The following is a 15,726-nucleotide window of genomic DNA, read 5'->3' as shown; positions in this document are numbered from 1 at the left end:
CTGTGTGATAAAATATGGTTTTATTTCCTTAAACACAGATAAAGAGCCAAATCAAGTGTATCCTGAGTGTTAAAATGTTGCGTGTTACCAGTATCTCCAGGAACATTTATGGGGAGAAGCAGCAGACAAGCATATACTGGCTGCATGTCAAAAAGACACCCATTCTGGAGGTTTCTCATGCAGCTGCAGTAGCTCCTTGGCTTCAGTTTGGCCTCTGCGGATGTAGCCTTAGAACAGGGTAAATGGGTCATGCAAAATAAATCACCACTTTTCAGTAGTGCTTCACAGGGCATTATATATCACTATAGATGTAGGGCTATTAAATGCGTGCATCTGCTGTGTAAATAGTTTTTCATTGTAAGCTTAGTCTGGTGTGGAGCTTGGAGACCATTATATATGAACCCCAAGGGAGAAAAGATTAGGCTCCAAGATCTTGACTGTAAACTGCAAAGCTAAATCATCAGAATCTTAAGCTGTTTCAGTGACCAAAGTTATTTTTATTTTTGGAAGTGGATTATTGATGACACATCCCTACAGCCTCGGCATGCAGCCTCAGCTGCCTGGACGTCCCTTGTGGCTTAGCCACAAAGTGCATCTGATGCTCTTATATGGACTCCTGGCTGGCTGTTGGCTGTGTAGCCTTCCCCTGCTAAGGGGTCTGCGTCTGCCTGCAGGTTAACTGGTCATCTATGTTACAACACCAATACTAGGAAAACCGGCACTTGGAAGGGTGTCATTAGTTGTACTTGAACAACCTTGGAAGGTTTTTCTCAGCAACACGTCTTCCTGAGCAGGTATCTGTATATTAATGTGGTTCCCCATCCCTACCCCCTCATCAGAGGAAGCAGCTGAGACTGTAGCACCCACATGGTGCAACAAGGAATCCAGTGGCTATATCCCAATTTTCATCTGGCTGCTCAAAAGTAGAGAGCGAGCAGCAGTACAGAAGGTTTCCAAGTGGTCAACTTCCTCTCAAGGAGTATCCTGTATTTTCTTTTAAGTAACTCATTTATTGTTTAAAAATCACTACTTCAATACTTCCAGCAAGAAAAATCCATCTGGCATCTGTGCCAATTACTCAAAGTAACATACCAACACCTAAAATTTACTGAGAAGATAGGATCAGGAAAAGACTGGTTTGGGGATCCAGTGTTCATAACAGAAGGAAACTGACCCTCTGAATCTTGCACCATTTAGACATTCAAAGGGAAAAAAGAATCAAGACAGTCCAACATCTATCTTTTGTGAGGGCTACTTGCATGTACACAATATTGAATTGCAGAGAGGTGACAAAATTAGTCAAGAAGTGACAGCATAACTGTTCTTTGGCTTAATGTTACATAGCAATGGTGCAACAAGACAAGTGTTTCCTAGATCTACACACTGTTGTCTGTGTCACATGGGTACTGAAGGTGAAAAAGCTTCCCTCCATACTTGTAAGCTACCTTCCCCCCCAAAAAATATCAACTGTTGCTAGAACCTTGAAGGCAGCCCATGGAGAAACACCTCAGCAACCACATTGCTTTTAAACTGTCTCAGTGATCTTCAAACACTTGAGAAAAGAAGTAGGCGCAGCAGCCTGAAGACATGCACCAAAGAATATGGTCTGTGTGGGAGAAAGAAAAATTGAGGCTAAAAGCTCCAGGTAACAGCCCAAAACTGGAAGAACAGCTGAAAACTTGTTTTAAGTAAGCCCAGAAGGGGAAGAAAGCACCCAGGAATACCAGAACATGCCTACTAAGTATACTTTGTAAAGTTAACTTACTTACAGAGCTAAAGGCAGAACATCTTCAGGAGCTGCCACACTAGGAACATAAGCGAGATTAAGCCAACCAGGCCTCCATAGTACCATATGGAAAAATGAGACAACCCCTCTGTACAGTATGAGCTGCCCCAGCCTTTACAAGGGTAAACTTAAGACCCCTCTTCCTTGGGATCTGAAGTAATGTGAAGTGGCTGAGGGCATAGTTTCTGGACAAGAGGTCATCACTTAAATATCCCCCTTACACTTTTCAGCTTGCAGTAACCAAGAGAATGAGACCTATTGTAGGAAACAGTCCTGCTCAGAACTCCGAGAACAACCTTCCTCTTTTCTTGGTATTTGAGACAATAGCATCAGCACAGCTGTTCCTCAATTAACAATTCTTGCTTGGTTAAAAGCCATTTTATCAATGTAGTAAGGAATATTTGTGATCTCTTAAAAAAATTGAGAGGGACTTCAGCATCTATATATAGGTATTTACCAAGTTAATTCTCATAACTTCAGTGTCATTCTTATCTGCAGAACAATGAAGCTTTAGGTAGGTTTTCTGCCATGTACTCCTGTTAGTGCTAGGACAGATGCTGTAAGCTCAGATTCCTTTGCACAGGCGTCCTTTAGCAGAAGGGAAAAAAATATGTCCAATCCCCTGCTAATAATCTGGCAATTGCCAATTTTTCATGCTGGCTAACAGGAATGCAAATTTTGACACAAAAGTATTGCTAAAACCCTATCAATATTAAAAGGAAATAAAAGCTGGGCACGGTATCTGTTGGCAATGAGGCAATTGTAACAACCTTCCCCAGCCATTTTTCCTAGTGAACACATAAAAAACCCAAGGTAAGAGATTTCTACAGCTGCATTTTTAAAGTCGCAAGCACACACTGCAAGGAGCATTTCGGAACTGTGACACCAAACATTATATAAATGAGTTTTCCAGCTTGATTTGCAACTGCAAGTAGAATTCAATTTCTATTACAACAGCATAATAGAAATATTCTTCACAAAAGACTCTGAGGTATCTATATAGCAATCTTTATTTCAAAATGGCATTTATTACAAAAATGTAAAAATCCAGCTAAACCAGAAACATTGAGATTAATTATTCTGGACTAAAAAGTCCAGGGATCTTTGTCCCGGTATCCTTTTCCTCGCAATCTTTTCCCCTCTTCCAGTTTGATTACACAGGTGCAAATGTGCCTAAATGGCCTGGAACAGATAAATACATTGAGAAAGGCAAAAGCTGTAAAGCTAAATGCATGCAACAAGTTCTATCAGGAAGAAACCCTCAAAAATAAACGTAAGTGTAAAGTAGAGATAATCTGCAGGTATCCAGGGATCCACTCAGTCATCCTTGTCTTTTGCTCCGTGTTTCAGGATGCGTGTGAACTCGATATAGTTGAAGTTCCCCTTTTTGTCAATGGGTGCCTCCCTGTACAACTCATCTACCTCCTCATCTGTGAACCTGTCTCCCATTGTGGTGAGCAGCTCTCGCAGGTAGTCTTCTTGGATAAACCCTGGAATACAGTGTACGAGGACATAAGAAAAAGGAGTTTTTATATTTATCTGCTAACAGATGGATGATAATATATTTCCCTGAATTCTTTGTTTCAGTTAAAGACAGCTACAGTCTTTGTTGCCAAATGAAAACAAAGACATTAAAGCCTATTACTACAGTTGCAAATTAATTACAAGCATCTAATTAAGTCAAGCCTCTTAGTGGATTTGCCTGGTATCACTACTTCAAGTAAAGGCCATCTTATGATTTGCCTGTGTTGTTTCAGAGAATACACAAATTTGTCAGTATATGCACCGGACCTTCTTCCCAACAGCCAAGCTATACTCCTAGTAGTACCAAAAGCCTTTAACAGTTGTGTATTTTACACAAAAGGGATCTGTTTGTCTTGAATATTCCTAAAGAAAATCACTAAAAAAAAACCCAAAAATTACAGAACGTGGCAACTACCAATGTTCACCAAGTGCATGAAAGCACAGTTTGAAATACTTCAAAGATTTGAAATTGATCTTAAATCAGTGGCAAAACTCAGATTTACTAGACTGGTTGCGAAGAACACATCTGGGCATTGTTTATACAACAAGCAGCCTTATATAATTTCTGACTTCTATTAGCACTCTTGTGAGTCACACAGAGATCTTCTTGTATTTGGTTTCTTCTCCTTTAAGTGCAGTTTAACAAAGAGAAGGTGGGTACAAGTTGCCAACAGAAAACAAGTTCTTCATAAAAGCACAATGGCTTTGAAGGCAAGAATTCCCCTCACAAAAGTTGCCTTGAAGCTGAATTTTAAGTTAGGAAAAATTTAAGACCCTGGTTCCCAAATCAACATTTTTTATTACTTTTTTTTTTTTTACCTTCTGCTGTCCTGAATATTACCAAAGGGCCAGAAGTTTAGGATCTTAAGTTTTATAGTGTTTGAAAAAGTAATTTCAGCTGATGGGGACACAGGCATGATTTTTAGTTATTTCACCTACCTGTTGCTTCTTCATCGAAGCAAGCAAAAGCATTCCTGATTACGTCTTCCGGGTCAGTGCCATTTAACTTCTCCCCAAACATTGTGAGGAACATTGTGAAATTTATAGGGCCTGGAGCCTCATTCATCATGGAATCTAGGTATTCATCTGTTGGATTCTTTCCTACAAAGAATGGGATTCATAGTCAGTTTAACTTTCAAACTAAAAGTAACCTGAAGAGTATATTCCAGACTCCAACTGCACAAATTTGCTTGTCAACCACAAACAGAAAAGTGACATTACCAAGGGAGGCGAGCATATCATGCAAGTCCTCTTTGTCAATGAAGCCATCCCTGTTCTGGTCAATCATGTTGAAGGCCTCCTTGAATTCCTGAATCTGCGACTGATCAAACATCGCAAATACATTGGAAGTGGCGCGCTGAGGGCGCTTCTTGGTGGTCTTTGTCTTTGCTCTTTTGCTGGACATGTTGACTGTTGGTTCTAGGGAAACAGAAACATACCCAAGATTTAGCCTTATTAAATCAGACTGCAAGTCCTTGGGAGAGGGGTGGATAAAGGAATATCAAATTCCATGTTGTATATGTGAATTTGCTTGTAACAATTGATTATAAACATATTACTTAGTATCTCTGGCTTTATTTTCTTTCACTTGCTACTAAGCACATTTTCCAGACTCAAGGACTGGCACTGCAGGCCAGTAGCAGGCTACATTAGGAAACCAAATCAAATAATAAATTCACAAAGTGAAACTCACACAGTGCTTTTGTTGCTGATTCAATACTTTATCTGTGCCTTCTGCAAATTAAGTCTACTTACTTAGCAGTTAAGGAGGCACTGCTGACTTATCATGTAGAAGGATATGGGCTGCTAACCTAGTATAGTGTGTAGTGGTTAACTAAATCAAGCAGTATGCTAAACTAACATTTGTCAGGAGAAGTGTATTTTAGGCTCTGAGTAACACTTTGTTAGAATAGCTGCCATTAAAAGAGCAGCAAGTCTCAGGACACAGAATGACCGTGGCAAGAGGCTGTGGTTTTTGTGCAGATTTCTGCATGGTGGTGGGACAGAGATCTGCCAAAGAACTCCTACTACAGTTCTTTCATCACAGTCAACTAGGGGATTGTGTGTGGTGGAGAAAGGACACCGACTTGGTTCAAATGAACTACTTTGCTATTCTGTTACACAGTGGAACTATTACACAACACATATGCAAATGCAAGCACACTCTCTTTAAAATAAATTCACATAATAGTTCTAGAAATCTGAAGATTGTTTCTTTTAAATTATGAACCTTTCAAAACATTTATAAATTCTTACAAAATCTTTATATAGTTTTATGTATCAAATATACTGATTTAATTGTTTCTCTTGAGCTGTCAAATGAAGAAATAAATGTGGCATTTCACTTGTTATAACACCGAGATAATTAGGATAGAAGAGAGGCTTTCAAGTTAACTCTTTCTATTTGACTGGGAAGATACGATTTAGCCATCAACTATGGTTGACAGAACAAACAGGAAAAGCTGAGTCATTGACTCAAATGCAAACACAAAAGACCTCAACATTACTATTGGATCAGAAGAAGATAAGACACTGCTTAATGCTGTTTCCAAAAATCTTCTTTCACCTCTGCGCTTTAGTTTTACCTAGTGCAAGCAATCCATGCTGCTGTCATCCTTTATTATGCCCAAACCAAGTGTTACGCAAACATGTTCTTTCTGTCCTCTGTTGACTTTTACAAGGAGCAATGCATCAACTGTGTCCTGAAATAGGACAAATTTAAACTTCACCTGCAGTCACAAGAATACCAACAGTCTGAAATTTACAACAAGTATTAATTTTGTAACTTAAAAATTATCTGGTCAGAAAAGCAGTTTAATCAGTCACAGTACACTTCTATTTCTTGGACAGTTTGCTCAAAGTTACACTATTTTCTGTTAGACTCCTGGCAGGAAAGGCTGAAGTCACTAACTGTGATTGATTCTTAAAAAAGGGAGTAAATTTAAGTAAAGTAACTCCCATACATGGTTAATCAATCCCACATTCAGGCAAAAAGCAGTTAGTTTTTTCTTTGTTTGCTTGTTTTTGTTTTTAATTAAAATAAAATACATTTTACCTTGCTTTTTATCAGGTACCTGACACGCTGTACCAAGCATTTGGATCATAAAAGGATATTCCATGGTTATGTCCTTCTCAGTCTGTCTACAAAGAGCGTTACTGATCTCCCCAGCTAATTCCATGCTTTTAAATCCTACGTGCATATACAACGTTCCTCTGACGTATAAAACAAACCATTATGTCCCAAACTAAAAATAGCTTACGAAATGCAACCACACATCCTTCAGCAATGAAGTTGTCTTCATTGCATTCACAAACCACAAGCTATCAGAGATGTCTGCTCTCCAACGAATACTTCAACAAATAAACATGAACTCCTGACATCTAGATACTTATGAAGACAATAAGGTACCTTGCTTTCAAGCTGCAGTCAAGTTGGGCATACCTTCAGCATTTTTCTTACCTCAATAAAAGTACTCATGCAAATTACTGTTAAACTCCAAATTATTTATAAAGTTCCACTACCCAAAAATAGTGTCAGACAGTTTTCAAGGATGTGGCCTGAGTTCACTTTGCATGTGCTGCCAGGCAGCACTCCCAACAGGCTGCTACCTGCAATTCTCTCATGTACAATTCCATCTTAGTCAAGAGGCTGCAACAGAAGCAGACTGCTGCCAACTGTACCTGCACATGGCAGGAGAGCCTCTTTTTAATTGTTCAGAAGATTGCCATACCAGAACACTGTATTAGAGAAGAGAAAAAATTTGGTGTTTGCATTATTATTCCCCCAAGTTTCTCTCCAGCAGGCTAAAGAGGCAGCTGTATGGAATACAGATGACACAGCTCCTTCACTTTGAGAGACCTGTCAGCCTGCATGTAGAGAAACATTAAGTCTCAAGAGACTGTGGTGCCTTTCAGCACAAGTTTGGTGCAGCTGTGCCATTTGGTGCACTCCACTCTGGGCAACTCTATCAGAAAAAGGGTGATAAATTTTAAAGTCCTCAGACAAATGAGGACATCAATACAGTAGGCCAAAGAGATCCATTCATGATGAAAAGGTTCCAAGTGTTTACATGCAGTATACCTCTCTGTGTACAACAGTGACTGATGTAGTGAGCCAGAACTAACTTGAGTCAAGCACTGGGCCCACTAATTTTAGAAAAAATAATATTCTACCTAATAAATCCAACAGGTCATTTATATATAAAACCCCCCAATGCTTTTATAATTGTAATATGGTAAGTATAGGCTGAAAATAGAAGAATCTCAGTAGATGTAAAGTGGAAATACTTCACATAAGATAGTACAAGTCACGACAGGCAAGTTTAGTCTGCTTGAAACTGTGATGCACTGAATGGTCTGGGACTTGTTTTGGAAACAGTTCAAGAAACTTCTAATGCAAAACCTTGCCTGTAAAACTTACCATAATATATTTCCAAAACCATAACCTTTACTTGGGAAGATTTTAACATATTAAAAAAAGAAATAAATAATAGGTAGTAATAGCATGTACTGCACTCTGTTGCTTGCACAAGTACATTCATTTCCTTTGTTAAGCAACAGCAATGGATATGAGACACAGCACACACAAACACGGAAGCACAGAAAGTCATCCTATGGCCCTTATCTCTGGGCAAAGGATAAACCCCAGGAGGAGACAAAACTGAGCAACTAAAGAGCCTGAGCCAGCCAGTAAGATATGAAATTTTATAACCCACCAGCAGTGCTGCAGGCTGGATCTGTTTAGAGGTAGTGACCAAAAGTTATGCTTTAGAAAATACCCTCATGTTTCAACATTTTTTTTTATAATGATTTGGGATGCCTATAATGCAAGATTTGTTCCAGTATTAAAGGGTGACTACAGAGAAAATGCAGACTCCCTTTTTACAAGGAGTCATATGGAAAAGACAGAGGTAATGGCCACAAGTTACTCCTGTAGATATTCTAATTGGACACAACAGGAAATTTTTTCCACAAAGAGAAATCAGCCACTGGAATAATTCCCAGGGAAGTGGTGGATTTCCCACCACTGGACACTTTAAATATTCAGCTGAACAGGGGGCTGGGACATCTACTCTAGGTTATGGTTTGTCTGGAAAGGTTGGATCAGATGATCCTTGAGGTCCCTTCCAACCTGGGATTCTATGAGTCTATGACTGAAATAAAAAAAACAAACATCCTACAAACAAAACAGCCACATAATAAAGCCCCACATCCCACACTCAGGAAAGCCTCTACATGACCTAAGATAACAGTCATCTCCTTTCAATCACCATATTCAAAAGTCAGCCTCAAAGCTAAATCCCAAGTTCTGTCCACATAATCAATTAACAGTATCAGGTACAACCATGCATCCATCACAGTACGGTGGTAGCAGGAAGCCATAAGACTAGGGCACTCTGAGCTGATCTGTAGCAAGGTTCAATAAAGAGCAGACTGCATTTTGAAAAAAAGGGAAATAAAGACCACGCCCTCCCAGTCTTGAAAGTCATTTTAATGCACTCCTCACGAATAAGCTCTCCTAAACCTTTGTACAGGAGTCAAACCTGCCTTAAAATCCATTGTCTGATTCAACAGGGCCTCTGCGACTCAGCGGAAACCACTACGGGCTGTCCCTCAGAGCTCTGTCGCTGCCATGGTTATTTCAAAATGTACGCAAGAAAGAGGAGACTCACGGCCTCTCCTCCTATCTCTGCCTCTTCAGCAATGGCAGCTTTCACACTGGCCCTTCTCCTGCTCTAACTTATGGTGAGGAAACGGCTGCAGAGTGTCGATGCGGCCGGAAGGCAGCCGGTCACTTCCCACGGGGCCCTTGTGCCGGCGGGCATATCCACAGTAACGGCCCCACCGACACATTCACAGGGCCGCACTGAGAAAGCCGCGGGGCCGACGCAACACAGAGCTCCAGCGAGGCCCGGCAGCACCGATGCGAGAGCAGAGAGAGGCTGTCCCCGAGACGGGCAACGCCGCAAGCGATCCCCACCCGGTTCCTCAGGCGGCCTGGCCCGCCGCACCCCAGCTCCAGACCCCGCAGGTGGACGCTGCAGCACCCACCCAGCGCCAGCCCCACCTCACCTGGCGGCTGCGAGTGAGAATCCTCGTCCTAGCGCGGCAGGAGCAGCGGCAACAACAGCACTTCCGGAGAACCCGCGGCCACCGCCCCGCCGGCGCAAAGGAAGGAAGACGTGGGCGAGACCATCGGCGCGAAGAGGCGGAGGGGTGGCGGCGACGCCCGTCGCTTCGGTGTCAAGGTTATACAAGCCGTGCCAAGAAGAGGCCCCAGCGGTGACTGTGTGTTTCGCGCTTCCTCTTGGGAGTCTCTAGCCTCCCCGGGAGCATGAAGTCAAGGCCCGTGCTCAGCCTCTGTACCACCATGTCTCCCCCCGGCGGAACGCAGCACTGGTACAGCGCTGTGTAGTCACCGCATTCCTCGGACAGGGAGGCGGAGGAAGTGCCGCGTCTGCCCTTATAAGGCAACGGCGGGAGTTTCCTGAGTGTCCTGCTCGCGGCGGCGGGCGGGGGCCCATCCCCTCGCCCTGCCTCCCCGGCAGCGCGCGGGCGCGGGCCCGGGGCGGGCGTTACCTCAGTGTCGTATCCGCCCCGCCCATGCCGGCCCCTCAGGGCCTGCCCCGCCCGGCTCCGCGCATCCCTCCCGCTTTCCCTGATAGCGCCAGCCGCGAAACGCCCTTTCCAGCCTCGTGTGCTGCCTTTCCGGGACCCAATTAGGAAGGGTTGCGGTGGCCTCAGGGCATCACGGACCTCGACTGCTCCCCTTTTCTGGCAGAAAACCAGAGCATCTTCCCAGCTGTCTTTCGCCTTGCAGGAGCGGGGGAGCCGGGAACCGGCCCAATAAAAGATCAAAGTGCGTTTTATAGTGCTGTCGTGCTTGCTAGGGAGGGGCTGTGTCGGAAGAAATTCCTAAGAAATAGGGCTTATGCCGGTTTGTTGTCTGTATGTCAGCCCATCTTCGAATAGTATTTGCTGCCTCAGCTGATGGTGGCAATAAAACAGGCGGCCTGAGGCCTTGGGTGTATTCAGTTCTCCCATGGTCTGTGAAAACAGTGACGGATTACACCAGTTTCTGACTTGTTTTTGAGGGAAATAAAATAGAAGGTTCCAGGGAGACCTTAGAGCAGCTTTCTAATGCTTAAAACGGCCTACAGGAAGTGTGGAGAGGGACTTTTTACATGGCATATAGTGACAGGACAAGGGGGAATGGCTTTGAACTGAAAAGAGGAGAGTCAGTGGCAAAATTGACATGTGATTTATCAGAGTTAGCCCTGACAAGAGCAGGAATGAGAATCTCTATCTGTATTAGAGGTATTTTTGTCCAATGAAATAAATAATATCCAGTAACAATGAATTCCAGGTTTTTTTTCCTTCAGAAATTGATGCAATACTAACTCAGTGACTTACATTTATTTTCATTACGTACTCCAAAATAATTTTTTGGCATACCCAAAACTGGAATAATCAAAAATGCATGATTAAAAGAGCAATCAAAATGTGAATAATGAATATGTAGGTACACCTGTCAGAAGAAGCCTTCATACCTGGTATCTGTGTTTGAAGTGTCTGGCTATGAGCAGCTGCCGGGTTTAATATTAACATAATGAATAATATGTAATACATTGACTAACCACAGAGGACTTCAGCCTGTATTACTAAATCACCACAGGTGAGTTTACCTTATTGCCCTTTGAACTTTTGCAAGATTTTTTTCTTCTGAATAATTTCTTAATGGGAAAAGGTGTGCAACCTTTTATTTCGGAAAGTAGGGAGAAATTTAAAGACTCAGTATATTTCAGGCATCTTTAGGAAACACAGATGGCAGTAATATTGATTCGGGAACAGCAATTGTGCTTCCAGAAAAAAATGATTAGCCAGTTATAAAAAAATATGCATGATTCATTTGTAACATTCTTCATTAGCTCTCACTAAACTTCTTCAGACTGTATAAAAGCTTCGTGAATTCCACTTTACAGATGGTGACACTGAAGCACAGGTGGGCTAAAACAATAATACATAAATGCTAATGATGTGGTTTGGAATGTAAAAGGGTTTTCAGTCAGGTGAGAAGTTTCTGAGTTTTACTTCATTGAGATTTGGAAGCTTGCACACTTCCAAAACTCCTGTGAGTCTTTGAACACCTAAATTACTCTAGAATCCACCTGAAAGTGACTTATATGCTACTTCCTCGGAGGCCAGGGTTCCCTAAAGGAGGAAGTTTTCCAAGGCTGCTTTTAAACTCTTGAATATATCATAGAATCACAGAATGGTTTGGGTTGAAGGGAAAAATTACCAAGTAAATAATAACAATAACAAAATATAACAAGAAGAAGAAGAAGCAGCTTAACACATTTGCAACAAAGGTCAAGAGAATATATTATGGTATTCAGTTATATAAACAATAGTATAGTCAGACTATTAAATAAAATAAACCAGTGAAGCTGGAATACAGTTACAATCTGGGAGTCGCCAGTACTGACAGCGAGGAAAGAAGAAACATGCTTTGACTTGTTACCAGCTCCAGCAATCAGCACACATCTTCCACACTACATTGAATAACAGGAGTTTACTTAAACAGTGCAATTCCTGCTGGTATCAGCCTGTGGAAGGTGAGTGCCACATGACAGGCCTGGTAGTGCCATTCCTAGGGCATTCCTGGCATGAAAATATGGCCCTGCACCTCCCTGACCTGGGAAGACATGCCTTTGGAGAAGCCAGAGGTGCTGCCTCTTGCTCACTCTGTGCAAGCTGAGCTGTTTTAGCCTTACTATCCATTTGCTTCTTCCACAACTCAGATGTCCCACTCACAGTTGAAGTAAAGGAGCATTTTGAAAACGCAAAGCAATGTCAATACACTTAAGAACAAACTAAACAAAAGCACTGGCTAAGCCAAGCTGCCATTCCGTACCACGAGGCCATGAGCAATAGCGTGTGAAAGAAAGAGAAGTGGCCACCATGTCTAAAGTGTTAAAAAAGGGGACTTGGATGGGCTCTCCAGCTGTATCTGTGCACTGAGATAGTCCTCTGGTTTGCTGAAGAGCTAGTAACTGCAAACTAATGACTAAAAATACAGTTACCTTTGATTACAGTGTGCTGTGTCAAATCTTACCTTTCTTGCTCTTTCCAGAGACTTCTATCACGTAGGCTATATCACTTTTTTCCAGCTGTGGTTAGTACTACAGGAACTGTTTTTAGTTTGAACAACTCTGCATTCTCTTTAATTTCAGAAACACATCTCTCTTATTTGGTACTGTTGCATTATGTACAAAGTAGAATTGTCCTTCCCTTTTGGGGCAAAAACTGGTTTGTCGTTCCTCTTTGGGACAAAACCTGGCTCCAATGCTGAATGCGAGGAGTCAAGCCATGCACTTGGCATTGCAAGCACTGGAAGCCAAAGGAACAGTGGCTCATCCATCCTCATAGCCCATTCTGCTCTGTGACAACTTCTGCCCCACCCTACCTACCTGTGGGTGAGTTATGCATGCTGTGCAGAATGTGCACAAACTCAACACAGATGCTGTGTAAGCAGGCCAGGTGTGGGAGCAGCACAGCCACATTACCACAGCATTGACTGTGAGGACTCCCGGTCCTCTCTGTTTGACAGGTGAGATACCCTCCTCTGCTTAGCAGCATTCTGTCACTTATTAAGCCCTTATTGTAATCCTTATCCTGGAGTTTATATATATGTGTTATACTAGAAATGGTTTTTGTTGTTGTTGGATTTATTTTTCTCCAGGTTCTTCCCTGACTGCTGTGGGTGTACTACAGATGAAATAACTCTCAGATTGTATGACTGTGAGGGTGGTGAGGCACTGGCACAAGTTGCCCAGAGAAGCTTTGTCTCCCCCATCCCTGGCAGTGCTCAAGGCCAGCCTGAACGGGGCTTTGAGCAACCTGGTCTAGTGGAAGGTTGTCCCTGCCCATGCCAGGGGGGTTGGAACTGGATGAGCTTTAAGGTCCCTTCCAACCCAAACCATTCTGTGATTCTATGATTGTGCTTTGCTCCAGGAGGAAGATGACTGATTTATTTACAGCAGTAGTCAATTGCCTTCCTGTACTGTCCTGACCCAGCCTGGGACACCACAGCCATACAGACACTGTGTACCTGGACCCAGAGTCCATCCCCACGGCAGCTCCCTCTCGCCCCAGTGCCAGAAACCCGCACTGGAGCCCTGCTGCTGACCGCTTCCAGGCTCTGTGGAGGCTGCTGAGGGAGAGTTACTCCCTCTGAACTCTCGAGCTGGAGACGCTGCTGTCACTGCAAGCCGCCATGGCTGCTGGCGGCGGGCGGGAGCTCCGGTACCGGCTGTCACCAGCAAGGGGAGCTCCTCATTTGGGTAGGGACCGAGAGACAGGAAGGGCCCGGTACAGCCACGGGCAGGAGAGGACCCTGCAAAATGGCATCAAATCCTGCTGTGGCCTGGAAGAGAAAGCGGAAAGACCCTATCAGTGCCACGGGCTGTGGGGTGACACTTGGGGTGCGTCCGAACTCATTCTCCTGTAGCAAGCACCTGCCTACCTCCGCCGAGAGAAGTATCTTACAAAGTGAGGATCTGCCTTGCTGTCCTAGCCCCTCTTTGCCCTGATTCAGCGCTGCTAATTGCTTTTTCCCAGTCACCAGAAACATACAGAAGTGTCTCCAAGCTCTGGCAGCTCCAGCAGCTTTCCCAGCTAAAGCTCTGTGAAAGCTGACATCACAGTTTCACCTGTGGTGAAACCCAAGCAGCCTCTCTGGTTTCAGTACAGACTGGGAATCAGTGTGTTCCTTTTATGGAAAGCTCAAATACGTTTTTCTGGGATGGAAAACATTTTGTTTTATGGTATTGCAATCAAAGTTACAAATGCAATAAGAAGCACAACATCAGTAATCAACAACACCTGGGGTAAATATGCTTTCTGCTTGTAAGCAAAATTACTTTCCTTGTTTTCAGCAGAGATACCCTATGTGAGCATGACAAGCCAGAGCTAATCTAGCACTCAGACAAGATTTGCAAATCTTCCTCTGAAACTGGATTGAATTTAGAGGAGGCTTGAAGGAAATTTTTAATAAAGCTGGGTTGAATAAAATACCCAAATGCTTGGAAAGTATACAAAAACAAATAGTCTAGAGAAGGCCAACAGCTGGAAGAAAAGAGTTTTGGGGTGAGTTTCATTCAAACCTGAAAGCCAATGAAGAACTCATAGTTTATGAATCCTTTTCAGTGAGACTTGAGGAAATAAGCAATGGACAGCAATGAACAAACAGGTAAGTTACAATGGCAAAATGAGCAAACACAGCAAATTAAACCCACGCTCACAAGGCTCTAAGTACACCTTCCTTCTCTAGCTGTGCTTCCTAGTTCAAGTCTACCTGGATAGCCCACAGGAACATATTAATTTTGAATTTAAGAAGAACGTTTTGTCTCCTTTGTGTAGCACAGGAAAAATAATGAAGACTTAATGAGGACTGTTAAAAATTCATGAAAAACAGAAATACTTTTAAAATCAAATATGTTGAATTTTTCCTGTTTGTAAGCCTGTCCCACTGAACCTTCTCTGGATGTTCTGCTTGCCCCCAGGACTCCACTGGCTGCATTGCCACCTATGGGAGGAGATACCATTTTTTCTGTTGATGAGCAGGGAAGATGCCTCTCACTTGGGCTTTGCCAACAGACAGAACTGTTCCCGTCTTCCCTAGCAACCCAGCAGCAAAAGTAATGTAATTGCTCCACCGGGAATTTCTGGAGCTCATCAGCAGCTGTTATTAACCCTCTTGCAGTCATTACTCAGATGTGCTTGGTCGTCAGTGTCTGCTGGCATTACCAAAGGGAAGGGACATATTCCCTCTGTATTTACTCTGTCAGCTAGTGTAACAGTCCCTTGAGAGCTGTAACGAAAGAGTACAGTTTTAAGCAGATGCAGGAGGGTAAGCAGAAAATCAGTCCTGTGTCAAGAAGCCACTAATACCTTTGGCAGGGCTGTGCTCAGCTGTGCCCTGCACTTGCAGCTAGCGGCTGAGGATTCATCTTTCAGCTGTCTGCCCGCCATCATGGCCTGAGCAGCACACACCCTTCCACTCTGAAACCCAACTTGGGCCTTCTGTTAGTGGGAAACATAAAGTACTGTAGTGCACTTAATAAGTACATTTTTTCTATAGGCAGAATAAGAGGAACCTGATATCAGCTGAAAAATGTTCATTGTGCACTTTAGTTTCATGACACTTTCAGACCTGCAGATGTAATGATAAAGAGATGTACTAAAAATTTCAAGGTGTCTCTGAATGGCTTGATGAAAACTGTTTCTTCACCATATAGAGATAAATACAAGACAGTACTAGCAAAAATCTTTAATAAAAATAATATGTTTCTTGTCCTGAAATATTCCCATTTCTCCCCAGTGTGAACTAATTGCACAGATTTTCCCCAAAATCC

At 42.9% G+C, this 15,726-nt stretch overlaps 1 protein-coding gene across 2 annotated transcripts; it reads right to left on the bottom strand.

Moving 5' to 3' along the window:
• Window positions 1-2,778: 2,778 nt before the first annotated feature.
• Window positions 2,779-9,683, bottom strand: LOC134171023 (myosin regulatory light chain 2, smooth muscle minor isoform). Of its 2 annotated transcripts, none has more exons than XM_062632900.1 (4): window positions 9,383-9,683; window positions 4,532-4,729; window positions 4,250-4,411; window positions 2,779-3,276 (listed from the first exon to the last, which is right to left on the bottom strand). In XM_062632900.1, the coding sequence occupies exons 2-4, from the start codon at window positions 4,713-4,715 to the stop codon at window positions 3,104-3,106; spliced, it is 519 nt and encodes a 172-aa protein (XP_062488884.1). In that variant the 5' UTR covers window positions 4,716-4,729; window positions 9,383-9,683; the 3' UTR covers window positions 2,779-3,103. The 2 variants fall into 2 exon arrangements, with proteins under 2 accessions (XP_062488884.1, XP_062488883.1); XM_062632899.1 differs by lacking the exon at window positions 9,383-9,683 and adding an exon at window positions 6,366-6,525.
• Between the last annotated feature and the right edge of the window lie 6,043 nt (window positions 9,684-15,726).

The sequence above is a fragment of the Pezoporus occidentalis genome, unplaced genomic scaffold (assembly GCF_034315485.1).
Source record: "Pezoporus occidentalis ecotype Australia unplaced genomic scaffold, CSIRO_AGI_Poc_V1 ctg4, whole genome shotgun sequence".
NCBI classification, from domain to species: Eukaryota; Metazoa; Chordata; class Aves; order Psittaciformes; family Psittacidae; genus Pezoporus; species Pezoporus occidentalis.
The sequence above is the reverse complement of the archived record's forward strand: the minus strand, read 5'-3'. Positions and strand labels throughout refer to the sequence as shown.

What these genes read in the sequence shown, in the direction of transcription:
- LOC134171023 (XM_062632899.1), bottom strand. Translation starts at nt 6,510, where the DNA reads ATGCACGTAGGATTTAAAAGCATGGAATTAGCTGGGGAGATCAGTAAC. An exon ending in TGATATGCTCGCCTCCCTTG is followed by an intron (nt 4,412 to 4,531) that starts GTAATGTCACTT and finishes CATTCTTTGTAG; the next exon opens with GAAAGAATCCAACAGATGAA. An exon ending in CTTCGATGAAGAAGCAACAG is followed by an intron (nt 3,277 to 4,249) that starts GTAGGTGAAATA and finishes ACTGTATTCCAG; the next exon opens with GGTTTATCCAAGAAGACTAC.